The sequence below is a fragment of the Puma concolor genome, chromosome D1 (assembly GCF_028749965.1).
Source record: "Puma concolor isolate L17-30 chromosome D1, mPumCon1.1.hap2, whole genome shotgun sequence".
In the NCBI taxonomy this organism is placed as follows: domain Eukaryota; kingdom Metazoa; phylum Chordata; class Mammalia; order Carnivora; family Felidae; genus Puma; species Puma concolor.
In genome coordinates this window covers 16753832-16776402 of record NC_141676.1, presented here as the reverse complement: position 1 = coordinate 16776402, position 22571 = coordinate 16753832, and the positions used below count along the sequence as shown (strand labels likewise).

General features: G+C 37.8%; 1 protein-coding gene across 5 annotated transcripts in view; it reads right to left on the bottom strand.

Moving 5' to 3' along the window:
- The window catches only part of CKAP5 (cytoskeleton associated protein 5), a 113261-nt gene that overhangs the window by 40829 nt on the left and 49861 nt on the right, over nt 1–22571 (bottom strand). For all 5 annotated transcript variants that reach the window (XM_086677531.1, XM_025927913.2, XM_086677535.1 and 2 more), the window contains exons 7-17: nt 22318–22418; nt 20440–20553; nt 12782–12886; nt 9970–10059; nt 9693–9857; nt 8998–9126; nt 8260–8442; nt 5421–5534; nt 5020–5130; nt 3956–4048; nt 846–1031 (exon numbers count right to left, since the gene is read on the bottom strand). In XM_086677531.1, the coding sequence (XP_086533657.1) occupies nt 846–1031; nt 3956–4048; nt 5020–5130; nt 5421–5534; nt 8260–8442; nt 8998–9126; nt 9693–9857; nt 9970–10059; nt 12782–12886; nt 20440–20553; nt 22318–22418 (1391 nt within the window). The remainder of the gene's footprint in view (nt 1–845; nt 1032–3955; nt 4049–5019; nt 5131–5420; nt 5535–8259; nt 8443–8997; nt 9127–9692; nt 9858–9969; nt 10060–12781; nt 12887–20439; nt 20554–22317; nt 22419–22571) is intronic.

Genomic DNA, 22571 nt, shown 5'->3' with positions numbered 1-22571 from the left:
TAAGGCAGAAGTGGATTAGGAGTGGCTTTTCCAATGCCGATAGAACTACAAGAATGCCTTACGAATGAGATATTTAACTCACACAAGAAAATGACGTAAGTGACATCTTATCTTTTTTTTTTTTTTTTTTTTGAGAGCAAGAGGGAGGGAGAGTGTGCGTGAGCAGGGGAGGGGCAGAGGGACGGAGGGAGGGGAAGGAGGGAGAGAGAATCTTAAGCAGGATCCATGATGTGGGGCTCTATCTCATAACCGTGAGATCATGATCTGAGCCAAAATAAAGAGTTGGATGCTTAACTGACTGAGCCACCCAGGCTCCCTTGTGACAGGAGTATTAAAAGCATTCTTGACTTTACAACTTTTCCTTAGTGATCACTCTGGATTATAATGTCTTAAGAGAAAATTATTCTCATCTTTTTTTATTTTAATTCTTAATGTTTATTTACTTGAGAAAGAGTGAGAGCAAGAGAGTGTGCATGCACAAATGGGGTAGGGGCAGAGACAGAGAGGGAGGCACAGAATCTGAAACAGGCTCCAGGCTCTGAGCTGTCAGCACAGAACCCGATGTGGTGCTGGAACTCAGAACAGTGAGATCATGACCTGAGCCGAAATCTCAGGCTCAACCGATTGAGCCACCCAGGTGCCCCTCTCATTTTTAAACAGAATATCTTGGCCAAAATAAATTCTAATTATCAGACAACAGTATATTATTAAAGGTAAGGATAAAAATGCAGAATATAAAAATGGTTTGACTTGAGAAGAAAAGGACTACCATTTAACTAGTAACCTTAAATTAACATTTGGGAAAAATCTGGGAAAAGTTGGGGAAAGAGAGCTCTGTTACTAACCTGTTCAGCTGTCCACGGTAACATGCAAGCTTCGGCTATTGCTGTCATAGCTTCTTTTGCATTGTTCCCACACTTTACATCTCCAATCTTGTCCACAAGGCCATCCAAGACAATCTGAGCTGAAGTTTTGGAAAAATTCCCTTTCTGGGCAATCAAAGCAACTATGTGAAGCTTCATCTGCATCACCTGAACAAAGGATAAGCATCATAAAGTTATGAGTAAGCCAAAGACATCGATTTACTTATTTTTATAGCAGCCTGAAGATGTAATACAGGAACAACTAAGAACATGACCAAACTAAAAATGACAAATACATTTATTTATTTATTTATTTATTTATTTATTTATTTATTTATTTAATTTATTTTTAAAATATTTTTTATTGTTTTTTAAATTTATTTTTTGAGAGACAGACAGAGAGCAAGTTGGTGAGGGGCAGAGAAAGAGAGAGAGGGAGACACAGAATCTGAAGCAGGCTCCAGGTTTCAAGCTGTTAGCACAGAGCCTGATGCAGGGCTTGAACTCCTGAACTGTGAGATCATGACCTGAGCTGAAGTCGGACGCTTAATCAACTGAGCCACCCAGGTGCCCCTATTTAATTTATTTTTCAAGTAATCTCTGTGTCCAAAATGCGGCTCAAACTCATGATCAAGAGTCTCATGCTCTTGACTGAGCCAGCTGAGTGCCGCTAAAAACAACAATTTTAAACAAAGAAACAAAATTATTTCTATCCTTGTTATCAATTAAAGTAGCTGGGGCACCTGGGTGGCTCAGTTGGCTGGACATCCGACTCTTGATTTCAGCTCAGGTCATGAACTCACAGTTTGTGAGTTCGAGCCCCCAGTCAACTGCACTGACAGGGGATTCTGTCTCTCCCTCTCTCTGCCCCTTCCTCACTCATGCTCTTTCTCTCTCAAAATAAATAAATAAAATATACATTAAAAAAAATTAAAGTAGCTAATTGACAGCTAAGAGAGAAAAAACCAAATACTCAATGTTTCAAAATAATGACAATGTTAGCACATTAAAAGTTTATGACTTTAGGGGCGCCTGAGTGGCGCAGTCGGTTAAGCGTCCGACTTCAGCCAGGTCACGATCTCGCGGTCCGTGAGTTCGAGCCCCACGTCAGGCTCTGGGCTGATGGCTCGGAGCCTGGAGCCTGTTTCCGATTCTGTGTCTCCCTCTCTCTCTGCCCCTCCCCCGTTCATGTTCTGTCTCTCTCTGTCCCAAAAATAAATAAAAAAACGTTGAAAAAAAAAAAAAGTTTATGACTTTAAAAAATTAATTTCTCTATACTCCTCTCACGGTTATTTGCAATAGTACTGAACACACATCTTGAAATACATAATAAATGATCATACTAACCGTATAACTCAGCATTCCCACTAGTGTTATCTGCAAAAAACTACAACCCTCATGCACACACCACACACAACAGAACTTGAGAGACTTAAACAACGTGTATACTTTTAAGTGGAAGAATGAAGAAGCTGTGAAAACAATTTAAAGATGTTAATGTGAAGATGCTAGATGTATGGCTCTTGAGACGCCTTTGCCCATAAGTATCTCCCTCTGTCCTGTTTGAATATTTAAATAACAGGAGTTGGTGAGGATGTATAGAAATTAGAATTCTCTTGCATTGCTGGTACGAATGCAAAATGGTGAAGTCACATTGAAAAAGTTTGGCAGTTCTTTAAAAAGTTAAACACAGTTACCATATGACCCAGCAATTCTACTTCTAGGTATATATCCAAGAGAATGAAAAACATGTTCACACAAACACTTGTACATGCAATGTTCACAGAGATGGTCAAAATGTGTAGCAACACAAACGGGTAAATAAAATGTTCTATATCCATACAATGGAATATTACTCAGCCATAAAAAAGAATGTAGAGTTGATACATGCTACCATATGGGCAAACCTTGAAAAGACTAAGTTAAGTAAAAGACACTTCATTCTATGAAATGTCCATGAGAAGTAATGTATAGAGACAGAAAGTAGAGTAATACTTGCCAGGGACTGTGGGTGGTGAGGGGGATTTGGGGAGAAGAGAGAGTGACTGCCAATGGGTATGGGGTTTCTTGCTGGAGTGATGAAAATATTCTAAAGTTACAGAGTGGTAGGAGTTGCAGAACTATGCAAATATCCTAAGAACTGCTGCACTGTACACTTTAAAAGGGTGAGCTTTATACTCCCTCAATAAAATTGTCATAAAGAAAAATACATACATAAAATTATCCTTTGTTACGGATCTAACACATAGGAAGGTATAAGCTCAAATCAAGGATGCTTCTTTCACCGATCTTAGAAGCTGCATAAAGAGGGGTTTTCAACATGGTGTGTGGGGGAGGAGGCCAGCATGAGAACCTCTTGGCAGAAGAAGGCTTTGTGGTACTGGACGGTATGGCTGAGGTGCTGTAACAGTGCTAAGGGAACACAGTGTGTGAAGGAGCCAAGGATCCTACAGAGGGAACAAGAGGTGGCAGAATAGAAGCAAAAAAGAGACTAGCGGGATGCCAAAAATAAACCTGATATATTTCAAACTTTTGTTTCCCACAAGGTCTATGAATATCTGAAGAGGACAAGGAAACTTTTCTCCTTTTCCTTCCTACATCACTTTCCTAAACCTCCCTTTGCACGGACGCTTTAGACTAAATAACAGCACTGCAAAATTTCATCTCTATTACCAGTTAATGCATTAAATTATGTGGCAATTTTTCACTGGTAATTTAAAGACCATTTATCTTTTATCCAAACAAATAAGAAACCTGTCTCACTGTTTATCCCTCCCTTGCATATGTGAAGATTAGGGGGATTCCAGGCCTAACTAATGAGGAGAAAAAAATATATATACATAAATTACACAAACAATATAGATAATACTTCCATATATATAAACTCCCAATTACACAAAGGTATAGTTCTATGTTTAATCAAAATGCACATACTCCATTGTTCACATTTAAAGTTAGATGACATACTGGCTGAGTGATTTAAAAAAAAAAAAGCTAAAAATCATTACCAAAATTATCTCTCTCTTACTCCATAGATGATATAATAGAAATTACTTGAATAAAAGATACTAAAATCTCCAATTAAAAATTACCTGAAAATTGGTTTCCTTCCATCCAGGTTTCTTGGCCAGCATCCTCACTAATGCCTGGCATGGCATTTCAGTTCGATCCATGAGTTCAACAGCCTTGAAGTAAAATTAGAGAATCAGAATTAAGGGTTTAATGATTAGTGAGGGAAACAGCACATACTGAAGTAGGTGACTTGAAGGAGAGAGAAGAATGGAAGTAAGGAGGGTTATAGAGAGAGCTTAGATAGCTTGTTACAGTGCTTTTTAAGTTGGATATCTGATGTACAGTTCTTATAGTAATACCAGTGATACTCTTTTCCCTCCACATTTCAGGTTTCACAAAGAATTTGGTCCAAGGAATGTAACAGTAACAGTTTTCATTTGCCTAGTTTGAGGCAGAAACTGCTTATACATATTTTGACTTATCTGATTTTCCTAAAAACATAGAGCAAAGTAGAACAGATTAGAAGTGGTTAAGTATTAAATTTCAAAGATGTGCAAACTCAGGTCTAAACCTGATGCATGGCACATGCAGGCCTGGAAGCGAGGTCTCCTGCCTCAAGTCCCAGTGCTCTTGTGGTTCCTCCACACCCTCCTCATTAGAATCATAGAGTATATGCCGAAAGGAACTTCCATGCTCCCTTCCAACACAGATTTCTGAAAGGAGCCTCTCACACCACGGAATAATATCTGTTCTTCCAAGAATCAAGACAACAAAGAGGAAAGCAGAGAAAGGGAAGAGGGGTGGTTTAAGTGGAGTTATATGTTTGCCTAGTAAGTTTAATGATTAAATACCATAATATTAAAATTCATCTAAACCTTGTAATTCAGAATAAACCTAACTTTCTTGAGTAAGTACTAAGTTATGAGCTTACAGAAGCCACAGAAAGCAGATGTTAAAAGATATACACTATGCAGCTAAAAAACCAGTCCCTCCCCATCCCCTCACCCCCTGCTCATCAGAGTTAACACTCTGAAACATGGTCACTGTTTATAAAATACAGCAAGTAGGACAAGTACTTTGTTGATGTCATCACTTCTCTGTAATGTAATGTTCTTTCACACTCAACTCATCCCCATGCACCTACCTTCTGGAACTCCTCCATACAAGCCAGCCTTTCCTTCCAGTTACTGCTGTCTAGAAGCTGTATACAGGTAGCAGGAAGGACAGCTGAAGCTTTTTCTTCACATACTTCTATCTGTAAGATGCAAAAACATTAAAATTAAGAATTGCTTAAGGAAACAGATGACAAGAATGTAAAAATGCTGCAGGCCGAACTACATGAACACTCCCATAGGTATCCTATAGTACCCGAGGTTTCTACTCTACTACCATAAAGGGGAAGGAAGGTCGTCCAAGGCACAGTTTCACTAAGTGAAAAATACCAATTAACTCTATGTTGTAGAACTCAGCAAAGAACTCAAGTCTTCTCCCAGTAATTGACTTTCCGTGGTTTTCTGAGTTTGAGGCATCCTGTAGAATACTGACCGAAAGCTCAGGCTCCACGATTTCTTTGGTTTCCAGTCCTTTCTTATTCTTGGTTCCAGTGCCCCCTGCACCTCCTGACGCAGCTGGCTTCCCCTTCTTAGGTGGCCCACCAGCCTAAAAGCAATTTAAAAGAAAGTTAAACTACTTAAGGATTTAGAACAGTGGTTCTTAAGCATTTTTGGGCCAGAGACTCCCTAAAAATTTGATTAAAATGAGGGACCACTCAACCAACCAAAAACCCCTGTGTTTTTGGTGCCCACAGAACTTAACACTTCCAAGGGCAGACAGATCTCCTGAAGACCATTCATGGGGAAATCTGCAGACCCCCACTATTAAGAACCTTCAATTCAGAATGAGCTAATGAGGTAAATGAAATGAAAATGGACTGGAATTATATGACATTTTATTTGAGAATTAACATTTGATGCCTTTAAATGCCTCTAAATCTTTCCTGCATTAGTAAAGGACAGTTTCTAACTTCTAACATTTACCCCATACTTCACCACAAGGACCCCAATAACAGAAAAATACATTAACTCACTGTAGAACCATGTAATTTTGAAGGAATAAAGTGGTTGTTATGGCAATGGCAGTAAGTGGCTTAACCATGTTGAAGATGGCCACCTTACTGGATCTTTTTATTATTGTTTGACCTACTTGTATTTCCCAAGTATATGATCATATGATCTGCAAAAATTATAACTGTGCCTTTTCCTTCCTTATATTAGCATTGGTCTTACTTCATTTCTTTATTTAATTGTATAAAGTTATTAAACAATAACGGTACCAGCAGGCATTTTTTGCTTTACTCCTCACTTTAACAGTAATGCTTCTAGTATTTCATCACTATGAAGCATGATGCTGACTTTTGGTTTGCGAGGTCTACTGCTATCTATAGATCTATTTCTAGATATTTAGTCATGTCAAAGAATCCATCTATTTCTATGTATTAAGAATTTTTATCATGAAGATATGTTGAATTTACTATATTCCTTTTTCAATGTCTGAAATTAGATTTCTTTTGATCTCTAAATGTAAGTTTTTTAACATTAATATTGAACCATCCTTATAATCCTGGAATAAACTTCAGTTGGTCACACTTTGTATTATACCCACTGGTTTCTATCTGCTAATACTGTGCTTAAACATCTCAATTATTTTACTCCAGTTTTGAAAGGTCAGAAGAAAATAGCAGTTTATCACAAGACACACAACCGACAGTAACATTAACATGGTAACACATATCACTGTTCACATCATTCCTTCTATCTATTTTGGTATTTGTTAAACAATGCCCCAAACCAGAAAGAAAAAATAAAATGAGAGAAGGCCAGACTGTCTTCAACATCCAGACTTCTTCTGAAACTAATGTCATCTTGAACATAATCTGAGCTTTTAAGGTGTAGTTAGCAAAACTAAGATGCTGGTTTTTTAATGAAATGAAAACCTCTAATACTTGCTGGTTCGTATCAGAAGTATGATTCTGTTGGTTCATAATAACAACCCGTTAGAAATTGAATTGTTTTCTGGCCGACAAAATAGAAAATTCTATACTTTTTGACTAACCAGAACACTTCTTCTGGATCCTTTTCTATAATAAATAGCACTCTCTGTATAGAGAGGTACTTCAATTAACAAATCTCCTACTTATCTTTTTTTTTTCTTTCACAGACATATATGTTTATTGGCTTAGTAGGTGTATTGGTAATACTGTCCTACTTATCTATTAAAGAGAAAAATGAAGCAGGTTGCTCCCCACTTACTTATTTTAAAGAATTCTTCATAAGAGAAAATCGACCAGATAAGAAAAGGCCTTAAGGTACTGTGCCCAGGTCATTATCCAGAGAGGCAACAGCTGGTGAGACAGAAGAGACTAGCTGCTAACCCCCCATTAGAAAGCTGAAGAGACAGCAGAAGATGAACTAAAGTACAAAGACTATAGTTAAAAGCACCTGGGTCCAAATACCAGTTCTGCAACTCTGGCCATTCACCAAATGTGTGCCCAGTTTCTGCTGTCTGCCAGAAACTCCGCTATGCATGGGGGAGTGAGCAGTGACAAGATCTTTACCCTTTAAAGTTTACAGTATGGTGGGGGGGGGGGGGGTTGGGGGTGTCAGAGTAAACAAACAAATGAACAACATAGGTATCAGAGTTGTTAGAGCATGTGTAGAATACTTAACCTTGCTGAGCCTCCATTTCCCTTTCTGGAAAAATAGGGATCTCAAAATAGTTATTTCAAGGGTTGTTTGATGATTACATGAGATTATTTAGGTAAAATGCTTCCCAAATGATGCTTTATTAAATATCAGTTCTCTCCCCTGACTTCATGCTGGTGTTCCGGGTGAGAAAAGAGAATAAACTTTCTACATCCATGGTAGATAATTTCATGCTTAAGAGAGTCCACAGGACAAATGTTCTCTAAAAGAATGCCACATTTGCCTCTAGGCATTTCCCTTCCACACTGTATAAAAGTAACAAGACCTTGACTGGTATGTAGACTTGGTGATGCAACTCAACGGCATTATCAGCAAAATGACCAAAGTGATGTTATTAATGTTAAGTGCTTTGCGATTTTATTTCTTTATTTAATAATACTTTAAGATCACTCAAAATGCACTCCTGTACCTTCATTACCATTTTTAGCTTTATTAAAGTTTACATAACCAAATGTATTGTTGGAACACTCTTTGTTGATGGATGTTCTGCTATATTTTAAATGTGGTAATGTGTTCATTTCTCAAATGAAATCATATTGGAAGGATAACCATGAATCCGAGACTCCAATCCTGTGTTACTAAATTCTAACTTTTGAACCATATTTTCCAAGTCATCTATTAACCTTAGTAGCAGGTGCCTTTTTTGAGGGTCCTGGTTTGGGTGCTGAAATGTCCTTTGTGTCCTTATCTCCTGCAGCCCCCGAGGCAGCAGTCCTTCCAGGAGCAGGCTTGAATTCCTTCTTGTCTGCTGCAAGTCCAGCTTTCTTACCATGTACCAGCTCTACTTTTTCTGAACATTCTTTGATCTAGAGAAAGAAATTGAAATGAACATCATTAAGCCCAACTTTGAAATATAATCACTACATTATTACTTAATAAGTTATCTAAACCACAACTATATGAGAATTCAGTTTGCTTAAGCAAAAATAAACAATCTACTTTCTTACATATTATTTCTACACAAATTAGAATTATAATAAACATTCAACAACCACATTTTTGATAGAAAACATTCATATTTAGAAAAGTAACTTTTTAGGTATTAGAAACAAATTTATCTTAAAATATCCTTTTCACTTCCTCTAGGGACAGATCACTCAGCTTTCTTTTCTTTGTGTTTTTATAATTTGAAAGCCATCTCTACAAATATCACCACTACAGCTTAAGATGAAATTTACATCCTCAAAAGCTATCTTTTCAACACTCCAGATCTGAACCACCAGTGGCAAATTAAATAAATTTCACAAGCTGATATCATCATTTTTATCTTCATGAAATAGAACGAATGAAATCAAAACAAAATCATAATGCACAGAGATAAGATTGTTGTCCAATTGCATTATAATCTGTCACTAACCTACCTTATCAAGCTTGAGTTTGTCCACATCAGCTAAGAATGGATTTACTGCTTTCTCACCCACCACTTTCAAAGCAGTGCCCAGTGCTTCAAATGCAGCATCTCTGACTTCAGGAGCAGAATCATTGATGTGCTGTGGTCCAGAAGTAAGCAAAATGGTCTTAATGTAAGATATTTTAGGTATTACTGATTTTAATTCAGATTGATGACTGTTGGATAAAGAATTTGCTTTTTACAGTTCACTGAAGCTAAGTGTAGTTTTCCTCTTGCCAACCAACAGTTACTCTTTCACAAATTCTTTTTGGGTCAAGGAAACCTTTGGTAATCCATTCAGCAAATAAGTGCTTCCTTTTCCTCCTACCCTCTATTTAAAATGCCGCACATGCAAATGATGTTCAAAGACTCCAAATTGTATGCCTGTGCTTGGCCAGATCCAGCTGAACACCAGTATATGGGCCAAATAAGAAACAACATGTTTAGCAGTTAGTGGAATCATAAAGCTAACTTGTGCTCTTCTTTGAGAACAGGAACACAAAGAGTATAAGAATTTGGATTCAGTTTCCAAAGCCACAGAGGGTCTGCTCCTCAAAAGAGCATAATCTACAGTCTGAAAGTCAAGTAGTCATTGTACATAATTAATATGGGAAAAAATCTTCCATAGGCATAAAAATTTCCCCCAGTTCCAAAGAGAGTCTATACCTTAAGTAGAGCAGCACAAAAGGGCTTTAGCAAGCTCTTTGGGAGGGTAGAAGCAGTGCAGTGGCGGAAGCTTCTGGCAATGAAAAGAGATGTCTGCTGTTTGATGGTTGGATTTTTATTATCCATTACTGCTAAAACATCCTCACTGATATTCTGTAGTGTGGTCTTTAAAAAGAAAACATGGTCAATGAGCTTTTCTCAACTATAAGAACAATCAAAATATTACACTGACAAAATTTACTTTAGACAAAAGTACAAATTCATGCTGTCCACTTACAGTAAGGAAGATTGCATCAATTGCCTCCTGCAGGGCTTGCACCACCTGAGGCTTCTTCTCTTTGAATTTTTCCAAAATGGTTGGCACAACCTATGAAAGTGAACAGCTGGAATATTATTTTGCTGGCAACAAAAATGAATGAGGTACTGACATGACACATGAATGAACCTTGAAAATATGCCAAGTCAAAGAAGCTAGTCATAAAGGCTTATGTATGATCCATTTAAATGATGCCATGAAATGTCAAATCCATAGAGACAGAAGTGGATTAGTGGCTGCCAGTGAGAAATGACTGCTAGTGGGCATAAAGGTTTTTGGGGGAAGATGAAAATGTTCTGGAATTAAATAGTCGTGATAGTTACACAACCCTGTGAATATATTAAAACCATTCAACTATACACTTTAAGAGGGTGAATTTTACAGTATTTAAGTTATATCTCAATACAGCCATTACTAAAGCAATGTCTGGTGCTACCAAAACAAAGTGAACGTCTAAGTTGAATAAAAAGTCATTTTTTTTCTTAAGGGCACAAGAACCTTATGCTGGAACAATTAAGGGTTCCCATTCTGTGCCACTGTAGCAGTGCTTCTCAACCCATTTTCTGCATCTACACCTTAATGCAACCATATAGTCATTTTTATCAGAGCACCATCTCTTATTAGACAAAAAGATTCTCAACTAGGTGGATTTAGGATACGGGAATAGACAGAGTGTATAATTTCTCTTCCCCTCTAAGATTCCGATATACTTCACCAGACTGAGATGTCTTCCACCCCTTCACTACACTAAAGACAAAGAAATGGTAACTGAAATTACAGCAATTTTGATCAGAAGGATGTACTAAGTTTAGATCAATAAAGTTGGAATTTTTATAATTATCTTATAAACTATCACTAATTTATTAAATATTTATTGAATACTTAATATCTATTGAGTGCCAGGCACTGTGCTAACAGGCAAATTAAAGTTGTCTTTTGAGGTCAAAAAGATATAGCAAAGTTCAAAGGCATTCAAAAAATATTTTTTAAGATTTCACAGAAGTGATAGAGACCAGAAGGAATTCAGTTTCCATGGAGAAATATAAAAGACTTTTTAATACTAGGAGTTAGTTATAAACTATTGAAAATCAAAATGTTTTAATGGTTATAAAGCTCAAGCATGCTTTTATATATATATTATTTTTTACCAAAAAAAAAAAAATAGCTTATAAATAGCTAAAGAAAGTAAACATGAACTATTAACATGTTTGATATCAAACACTATATATGATCTACTTTTGAGGGGGGGAAAATACTCCGAACTAGAAGCTTTATAACTTTAAGCTGCATAACAAAATGTCACAAAGCCAGAATCAGAATTCAAACCAGGCCAGGTAATCATTCAACTAGGATTTAGTAAATTAAAATGTATCTTAAAAATAGTTTTCTAGGTTAAAAGTTATTATTAAGACAAAAGTATGTTCTTCTTTAAATATTCTAATAAGTAGCACAAAACTGACCAAAAGCTAATTAACACACTATCACATAAGCACACAAGTATTGCATAATAAATACTACTGATTGCTAGAAAATGTTGCTTATCATTTTATTCCAATTCATGAATTGCATGTTTTACATGTTACATGATTTTACATGGGTTACATGTTAAGGGTTTTATGGACCCATATTTTTATTTCCCTGGTAACAAGCTAGTCATGATTTATTTTTATTTAGTAGAGTCCTTTTTTTTTCTTCCAGTTAAGTTCTCTGAAATTATGTTCAATGCTATGAGTAAGCAAGCTCCAAATGCCATAACTGAGGTTAGACATTAGCTTCACAACATAAATACAAACTATAAGGAGTCTCTAAAAAGTCAATCTAGGGAATCAAATGATCAAGTGGCTAGCAAGTTCAACCCTAAAGTTCAGTATGATCAATTTTCAGGATGCTGAACCACTCTAAGTAATTCAGACCAGATTTAGAGGCCAACTGACAAATGCCACAGTTAAAGAAAACATCTCAGTTTATTAAAACTGTTATCAAGCTTGAGTGCTTCTAAATTTACACAAAGACAGTATATTCAACAAATGTTTTCAGTCAGGTTTCTTAGAATAAATTAAACTGATACACTACCAAGACTCTAATCTATAGAAAATGTCTCAAGTATGTAAGTAGATTATTATTTTTCAAATAGGAAAATGCTATAAAATACATTTTAAATTTTTTTTTTTCAACGTTTATTTATTTTTGGGACAGAGAGAGACAGAGCATGAACGGGGGAGGGGCAGAGAGAGAGGGAGACACAGAATCGGAAACAGGCTCCAGGCTCTGAGCCATCAGCCCAGAGCCCGACGCAGGGCTCGAACCCACGGACCGCGAGATCGTGACCTGGCTGAAGTCGGACGCTTAACCGACTGCGCCACCCAGGCGCCCCTATAAAATACATTTTATATATTCATCTCACTTCTGGCTTTATACTGCCTTTCCTACTTTCATTTTTACTCTGTGTTAGTTATCACCAGTTTCATTTAATCCTGTTATACTACACATAATCTTATAAGAACAAAGCAGGATATTAATAAGTAAATAATAAGCAAATCAACTCAACTAAATATTTAGGTCATATGCCCAATTTTCTATATAAAGCTAATGAATTTAGTTATAACTGACATCTTTATTGAAATGTTTTGAGGAATTATGCTCAATTTTAATAAAACTTGATGAAAAATTCACTTTGCCCAATATATAAAGACCTATTTTAAATCCTAAAGCAAACTAGCCTGCCATTCTTGTTAATGTTGTTGATTTGTATCTAAAAAGGAGTGTTACTCACATGTCCTGCATATTGTCCAAATTTCTTCCTTAGTCCAACAGCTAGGCCAGTAAGACATTTTGCTGCCAAAGCCACCAACATGACATTGGTGTCCTTTCCAACAACCTACAAAGGGAGGAAAAAAAAGAAAACAAAATAGTCACAACTCAGGAGAAGGAGACTGAAAATTTATTCTTAAAAGAACTCTGTACCGTGTTACGCTAATGGACAGCCAATTTTGTTTCCTGCAAAAGAGGAAAAAGTCTTCCTTGACAATACCAAATTTGGGGGCTTCCCTTCATTCTGTTTAGTCTCTTACCTTAGAAGTTCTACCAATAACACACATTAAACCACAACTTCAAATAGTTAACTCTCCATTAGTGGTCATCTGGGCTGTCAGCATTGCACAACTGTGTAGGAGGGGACTCCAACACTAGCAGAGAAGCTGGAGGCTTGCTGACTTTGCTCTGGGGCAGGAAAAGCCAAAAGACAGTGTATCTCAGAGGAAAGACACCACAAGGCGGCAGCTCCATTTATACTAAAGGAGCACTGGTAGAAACTGCTCTCAGTACCTTCCAGAAGTCCGTGGGGGCTCTAAATTGCAAATGCCATTGCAACCATTCCTCTGAGGGAGCTTATGGCTTTGCAGCTGCCATTTTAAAGTTTATTTATTTATTCTGAGAGCGCGCACGCGCGCGAGAGAGAGAGAGAGGGCAAGAGAAAGTTAGTTCACATCAGCAGGGAATGGGCAGAGAGCGAGGGAAAGAGAGAATCCCAAGAAGGATAATGCTGTCACAAACTGAGAGGTCATGCATAACCTGTGCTGAAATCAAAAGTCGGATACTTAACTGAATGAGCCACCCAGGAGCCCCCTTGCAGCTGCCATATTACCTGATGATCATCAAGTGTGCATTTACAGTCTCTTAACAGAATCTCCTCCAGCATTATTTATACTACCATCCCCCTACGCTATGCCCCACAAAACCCAGCATTATCAAAGCTCAGAGGTAGTAGCTGCACCTGTGTCAATTAAGCAAGACAGTGACTATGCCTGGGTACCTTCCTGCTAAGATTTTACTGCGGTATACTGCTCAAGTCAGTTGGATGTTAAAAAGCTACTTTATTTTATTTTTTAAATGTTTACCTATTTTTGAAGGGGGGGGGGCAGAGAGAGAGAGACAGACAGGATCCTAAGTGGGCTCTGTGCTGACAGCAGAGAGCCCAATGTAGGGCTTGAACTCACGAACCATGAGATCATGACCTGAGCCAAAGTCAGACGTTTAACCAACTCAGCCACCCAGGTGCCCCCAAAAGCTGTTTTATTCTGACATGTCTCAGATCCTTGTTTTTTTCACTCTTCACTTTTTTCCCAAGTAGAAGTAATGCTTCCATTCCACTTTGGATTTTATTTAGTTTCTAAGATCTGATATTCCGTAAGTAGAATGCTTCCTTCCAGATTCCCTGAATTAAACAACCCTTAATGGCTAGCATGCCAGGAAGTTCTAGATGGCATTTAGCTGCACTCCCTAAATGCTGAGGAGTAAGGATGAAGAGTTAAGATTAACATTTATTAAAAACAAATTAGATGTGGGGCGCCTGGGTGGCGCAGTCGGTTGGGCGTCCAACTTCAGCCAGGTCACGATCTCGCGGTCCGTGAGTTCGAGCCCCGCGTCAGGCTCTGGGCTGATGGCTCGGAGCCTGGAGCCTGTTTCCGATTCTGTGTCTCCCTCTCTCTCTGCCCCTCCCCCGTTCATGCTCTGTCTCTCTCTGTCCCAAAAATAAATAAATAAAAAAAAAAAAACGTTGAAAAAAAAACAAATTAGATGTTATAATTTTATAGGTGCTTTATAATCCGTATTTAATTTTTCACCCAAAACCCTGTAGATAATATTAGCAAATTTTATAGATTTCAAAAATTAAATATAGATTAATTTGCTTGAGGTAAGAACTAGCAAATGTGATATGATGTGATTTAAATCCAGTTCTACTCCAAAGCTTTTGCTTTCTTTGCTAAAGCATATTCATGCTGTAAACTCATGCTGTGGCAAATTCATTTTCCTTATGAGAAAATGAGATCAGGGTCCTAATAAACATTTTGTTAAATCCCTAACTACTGTAAATCCATGGAGAAAAAAATTCCCTTCAGTTTTTTTTTTTTTTTAATTAAAAAAAATATTTTTTTTAATGCTTTTATTTATTTTTGAGACAGAGAGAGACAGAGCATGAGTAGGGGAGGGACAGAGAGAGGGGGAGAGACACAGAATCTGAAGCGGGGTCCAGGCTCTGAGCTGTCAGCACAGAGACCGACGCAGGGCTTGAACTCACAGACCGTGAGATCGTGACCTGAGCTGAAGTCGGATGCTTAACCGACTGAGCCACCCAGGCACCCCTCCCTTCGGTTCTGTATTAAATTCACTATTGGCATTTGTGGGGCACCTGGGTGGCTCAGCTGGTTAAGTGTCTGACTTCAGCTCAGGCCACGATCTCACAGTTAGTGAGTTCAAGCCCCACATCGGGCTCTGTGCTGACGGCTCAGAGCCTGGAGCCTGCTTCAGATTCTGTGTCTCCCTCTCTCTCTGCCCTGTCCCTGCTCGCACTCTGTCTCTCTCTCTCTCTCTCAAAAATAAATAAACATTAAAATAAAAATAAATTCACTATTGACATTTGTAAATGTTTGGATTACCCTTTTTTTTTTTTTTTTTTTTTTTTTAACCAAAAGAACTCTCAGGTATTATTTAGGTGCTAGGCTTCAGATTTAACATCTACATGTATATTCTAGGAATGGTCATCAAAAACATGCCAGACCCCATTCCAAGAAATCTTAGTTCAATGAATCTGGGATGGGATTTGGAGCCAGTATTTTAACATAGTTCAGAAGCAGATGGCCATCGATCAATCCTATTCTTAGGAGAAGAGTTCTCCTTATCCACCATTAGAACAGTAACCAGTGGAAGCTGAATCCTAGACACTGATGGTCCTAGGAAAGTTTTGAAGAGGATGTTGTAAACCTACTATAATTCAAGATGGTAAAGGATTGAATGAACTTATAGGTGAATAATGGATCAGGCCTATTTGCCTATCAACACATGTCAAACATGTCAAACATCCCAGTTTGACTAAAGTTGTTCTAAACTGGGAAATGGGAGTGAGGAAGGCGGAGAAGTGTTTATTTTTAAGACAAATAGAATATGCAGGGAAGGACTCCATTCCAGATTTGAAAACACTCTGTGACTCTGTTGTAGACTATAGGAAGGAAGCTTTAGCTCACAATGTTAATTTAACCTAAATAATGGGAAATATTCTATAATTAAAAGTGCTGTCACTTCTCCCTTTAAGCTAGGCCTACAATAAGATTTTAAGTACAGATGATCCTTGAACAACATGAGGGTTAGGGGCACTGATCCCCCATGCAGTCAAAATCCACATATAACTTTTGACTCCCCCCAAACTTAATTACTGATAGCCTACTACTGACCAGAAGCCTTTCTGATAACATAAACCATTGATTAGCACATATTTTGTGTATGTATTATATTCTATATTCTTGTAATAAAGTAAGCTAGAGAAGTTATTTTAAAAAATCACAAGGAAAATACATTTACACTACTATGCTATATTCATTGAAAAAAACCCATGTGTAAGTAGGTAGACCCATGCAGTTCAAACCTATATTGTTCATCAAGGGTCAACTTTAGTAACCATCTAGTATTTATCTTTAACTAGCAATGTAAGCTACTGGTTAACAGTAACCAGAACAAAAACATTCTGCTGACAAAGAGAGAAGTCAATGAAATTCACCATGATTATTGTGTTTAGAAAACTATGATGGGGCCACCTGGGGGGCTCAGTCAGTTAAGCATCCGACTTAGGCTCAGGTCATGAACTCACGGTTTGTGGGTTCGAGCCCCACATCGGGCTCTGCGCTGACAGCTCAGAGCCTGGAGCCTGCTTCAGATTCTGTCTCCCTCTTTCTGCCCCTCCCCCACTCTCCCTGTCTCTCTCTCTGTCTCAAAAATAAACAAACATTTAAAAAATTAAAAAAAAAAACTATGATGAATGTAAGCAATAAGGGGGGAAATATAGAAAATCCAAGTGAAAAAAGTCTAATAACACATAAGTCTGTAGAGTATATAATAAAAACACCTTGAAAACCCAAATCTTAATCTAAAGATATCAACCAACATCCATAGGTAATCGACAAGCAAAGAAGATATTGGGGGGAGGTGGGAGTAAGGGGCAGGGGAGAAGGTATCTTTATAAATGAAGGAACCTATAACTTGTGAGAACAGGAAAGTCCATAAAATATGCTAAGTCAGATGACAGTTTGAAAGAAGACAGTTTAAGAAATAATTTCAGGAATACCATAAGGAATTTCAAATGAGTAGTTCTTTACTACTTATATTAAAGGCAAAAAATAGGGAAATTACTGGGATTACTCAATATAGACAATAGAGAGAAAAGACTATGGAGGGAAGAGTGATCGGTCTGTAGCCTACTCAATTTCATTCTCTTATTTCACCATTTCCACGTTTTTGATAGGTCTCTCTTAAGTCAATATAATATGAATACGAAGTTTGTGTTTACATGTAAGTAAAATCACACACAAAAAATTTTAATGCCTTGTTTCAGGTTAATTTATACAATTGAAGTTAACTTTTCATTGTTTTAAATATTTTAACCACAAAATTAAATTTCTTTTCACTTGTTTGTAGCCTTTGATCGCCCCCCCCCCCCACTTTACCATGTGAAGAGGGAGAAGTTTCTCACAGAAATCTATTGTCTCTATGTCTACCTAAATATAAAATCCATGATCCTATCTGCAAATCAGCAAAAGATTATATTTATATTCATAATGCCAATGGAAATCACAGAACACTATTTGAAAAGCTAATATCCTAAGGAAATCCATGTGGAAAGTATCAACTAATATTTGTACCATTAGATAAGAAAAAATAAGAGCTTCTATCTGAGGCATTGAGAATTCAGGGCCAAGTACTAAGATTCCTGATAAAAATTATACGCTGGAATTCACAGAGAATCTGAAGTTCTCAAGACCATTAGAATTCCATTTCCTTCTCTTAGTGCCTTTTTACCCCTCCTCTTTCCTCCCAAGCTCCAGGTTGGTGAAATCTTTTCCCCCTGGGCAACTCCCTTCTCACTAATCTTGCCTGGGTCTGGGTTCTTCAGGATTGGAAGATGGAAGACTAAAAGATTGTGACAAATCATATCTCTGCTTCCAAATCTCACTTGGAAGAAAGTGTGGGAGGCTGAGAATGAGAAAACATAGTCCGTTCTCATTATTCATGGGTTTCATATTTGCGAATTCACCTACTCGTTAACGTTTATTTATAACCCCCAAAATCAATTCTCGCAGCACTCTCCTGGTCATTCAGACAAGCAAAGAGCTGTGGAAAATCTGAGTTGCCTGGTGTGCACATTCCCAGCTGAGAATGAACAAAGCAACACTCTGACTTCTTTCAGCTCTCATACTGTAAACAGTATCTTTTTCATGGTCTGTTTAGTGCCACATTTCTTTTTCTTTTTTTTTTTCATTTTTGTGATTTTCGTTGCTGCTTTCACTGTTTAAAATGGCCCCCAAGGGCAGTGAAGTGCTGTCTAGTGATCCTAAGCACAAAAAGGCCGTGATATGCCTCACGCAGAAATTATGTGTGTTAAATAAGCTTTATGCAAGGCATGAGTTATAGTGCTGCTATCCCTGAGTTCACCGTTAATGCATCAATAATATATATTAAATGAGACATCTTCAAACAGAATAAAATAAGTTATGTATTGACTGGTTGATGAAATGTTGAGACCAAAGAGTCACAGGACCCTAAGCCCTGTGCCCTGTGTTCCCTTAGGAGCAATGGTTTGGTATTTGCTATTCAGTGTTTTGGTGACTTTACAGAACATAAGTACCACGAATAATGAGAATAACTATACTTACATGTGCATATAATTAAAAATTAACCTCCTCTCTCACCATTCTAGTCCTTTGTAATTTCAGGCTGAAGAAGCAAATGAAACAAAGTTTTCTATATTTAAGAACATGTCTTCTCAGAGTTTGTTCTTAAGCTCTACACCTATGTCCACAGTGTTTGATCTAAATTTTCAGATTTTATGGAAAGCCACTACATATAAATTTATCCACCAACAGCATTCAACTTGGTTAAACCTAAGCGACACCAAACCAAAATACCAAAGTGTTTTCTAAAAACATTTCTTTCTTATTTAGCACTTACCTGCTTTATAATGACCACATTTCCCTACATCCTTTACTTTGCACGCAGATATACAAGGTGGCATCATTAGCTATCTAATGGAAAAATATGCCTCATATTTAGTATTCGTCCCATTAAATAGAGCCAATTTAAATAGTTCATCCTACAGGGGCGCCTGGGTGGCTCAGTCACTTAAGCATCAGACTTTGGCTCAGGTCATGATCTCATGGTTTGTAAGTTTGAGCCCTGCGTTGGGATCTGTGCTCACAGCTCGAAGCCTGGAGCCTGCTTCAAATTATGTATCTCCCTCTCTCTCTGCCCCTCTCCCACTTGCTCGCGCGCGCTCTCTCTCTCTCTCTCTCTCAAAAGTAAATAAACATTAAAAAATAAATTAAAAAAATAATAGGGGCCCCTGGGTGGCTCAGTTGGTTAAGCATCTGACTTCGGCTCAGGTCATGATCTCACAGTCTGTGAGTTCAAGCCCCAAGTCTGGCTCTATGCTGACAGCTCAGAGCCTAGAGCCTGCTTCAGACTCTGTGTCTCCCTCTCTCTCTCCCCCTCCCCTGATCATGCTCTGTCTCTCTGTGTCTCAAAAATAAATAAACATTAAAAAAAAAAATAAAATAAATAGTTCATCCTATGGAATTATAAAACTGGAATATTTGGTTCTATATTAGCAAGATCCTCTTTTTCTTGAGGTCTGTATATGCTATAAGACAGCATACTTAGAGTAAGTGATAATAAACAAAGAATAAAAACCAATCCCTCCACACTAACTTAGGACACAATCCCTCCACACTAACATAGGACAATCACTTTAAACAATCCTTTAAAAGGGCATGCCTGGGGCACCTGGGGTGGCTTAGTCAGTTAAGCGTCTGACTTTGGCTCAGGTCATGATCTCATGGTTTGTGGGTTTGAGCCCCACATTGGGCTCTGTGTGGACAGCTCAGAGCCTGGAGCCTGCTTTGGATTCTGTGTCTCCCTCTCTCTTTCCGCCCCTCCCCCGCTCATGCTCTGTCTCTCTCAAAAAAAAAAAAAAATCATAATTAAAAAAAAAAAAGGGGGGCGCCTGGGTGGCGCAGTCGGTTAAGCGTCCGACTTCAGCCAGGTCACGATCTCGCGGTCCGTGAGTTCGAGCCCCACGTCAGGCTCTGGGCTGATGGCTCGGAGCCTGGAGCCTGTTTACGATTCTGTGTCTCCCTCTCTCTCTGCCCCTCCCCCGTTCATGCTCTGTCTCTCTCTGTCCCAAAAATAAAAAATAAAAAACGTTGAAAAAAAAAAATTTAAAAAAAAAAAAAAAAAAAAAAGGGTATGCCTATAATTAGAAAACCATCAATAGTGTTCCTTAAATGGCAATGTAGTTGTGATAAAAACAATGACAGATGATGAGAAATTCAAAGGCCTGGTCTGTTGTTGAGATACCAATGTACCAATGTTGACACTCTTCATGTTTACCTTCTTTAATGCTTTTACTAAATCTGCATAATCGCCTGCTTCCAGTTTGGGGTTTTTCACTAGTACTTCTACAGCCTCCAGGGCTTCTTTTCTCTCTTGCCATTTTTTTGCCTCCTGCAAGACATAGTATGAGTCACTTATAGAACAGAAAATAAGGCAAAATAAGAAAATAAAAGTCTATTTCTTGCATGCTCCTAATTCAAAGATACACAATTATCTTTTGTTTTCAGAAATTTTTTTCTAAAGCTGGTTAAAAAATAAAATTGCAAAATTGTGCGGCAAATCAGAATGATTTGCTCATGTATACATATAAAATTTTGTTCATACATAGTAAGTATTTTCATAACATTTCATAACCCTAAAAGTTCTACAAGTAAAAGAATGGGATACCACAGACTTTTCCTTCTCATTTTCTAGGCAAATGTTAGTAAACAAGTATTAAACAGAAAACACTGCTAGAAAGCATTTCTAGCATATCTCACAGGTGAAAGGAATGTCCATACTAACAACATTAAAAAGATTAGAAAAAGACCATCATACAACCGACAGCCAAAATCGTTCTAATATTGGAGATCCGTTTTATACATTGGTGCTACAATGCTAATCCTTTTGTTTGATAACCATAAAGCAGAAAATACTTCACTAGAGATCAATTAATCATTCAATAATTTTGAATACCCACTATTTGAAAGAACTGGGGATATAAAGAAGATGACAAACTTGTCACCCTGGAGGAGGTTACAGTGGAATTCAATTTACCAAATATTTGTTAATCAGAAGTTAATGGGGGACTGAAGGAGCTGATGGCAGAGCTAGGAAGGTCTTCAATAAATAAATAAATCCTAGGTCAGGACCACTATGAAAAGAGAAGTACAAGCTGCTTTGGTGTTACAGCAAGAGGATTTAATCTACTTTAGGCTAACAGGTAGGATCTCCCCTAAAAAGTGATTCTTAAGGTAAGACCTAGAGGATCAAGAAGTGTTATGGGGTGAATCGGGGAGAATGCTATAGGCAGAAAGAACAGCATATATTAAGGTCCAGAGTTTAGTGGGGAAAGTGTGGCATATCTGATACCGGGAGGAGTTCAGTATGATGGGAGCACAATAATTAGACGGTAATTAGAGAAGTGGCTGGAAGATAAGCAGAGGCCTCAAATGTGTCATAGTTTGCCTCAATGGCCATAGGATGATTTCAGACATTAGTGAGGCAATGATATGGGAAGATTTTTATTTTCAAAAATGACAGCTTTGATTACATTGGAAAATATGATGAAAGGAGGCAAGAGCAGAGACAGGTAGTCTTATAAGAAGACTACTGCAGTACGTGGGGCAAGAGATGGTGGTAGTGGTTGGGATAAGACTCTCGGTTGGGAGTAACTGTGTCTCTTGGGGTACATTTAGTAAAGTCTGGAGACATTGCGATTGACTTGAGTAATGGTATTATTGATATTAGGTGGGTAACTGCCAGAGATGCTGCCAAACACCCCACAATACACAGGACGGCCCCCCAAAACTAAGAATTACCTGGCAAAAAATGTCAACAGTACCAAGGTCAAGGAACTCTGGGGTAAATTACTGGCAGTGGGATGGAGAAAAGGAGATGAATTTGAGAGATATTTAAAGGTAAAACCAGAAAGACAATGAGGAAAAATGAGAAGTCAAAAATAATGTTCTGGTTTTTGGCAAGACAAGTAAAAGAAAGTGCTACAGTAGGTATATATACAAAGTAGTATGGGAACAAAGAAGCAACTGATTCATTCTCCTAGGGAAGATATGGGGTGGAAGGGGGTATACCGGGCAAGGGCTCCATAGAACACTCTAATTATAATCAAGTAACTGTTTAACATGAAATAAATGAAAGAAGGTTACCGTTACTTACAATTTTATCATAAAAGTCTTTGGGAAGTTTGGAAAGAATTTCTACTGCCTCCAATAGCTCATAAGCATCTATCTGTGGCACCTCATCACCATCATCACCACCTTCCAGAAGAAAAACAAAACAAACCTTAAAAACAGATGGAATGTTTCTACTTATCAAATAGTTATCACTCCTTTCACAACCTGATGAAATCGCTATATAGACAGAATCCGTTATTAATGCTATAAACAACTTCTATTGTAATTAAATGGCAG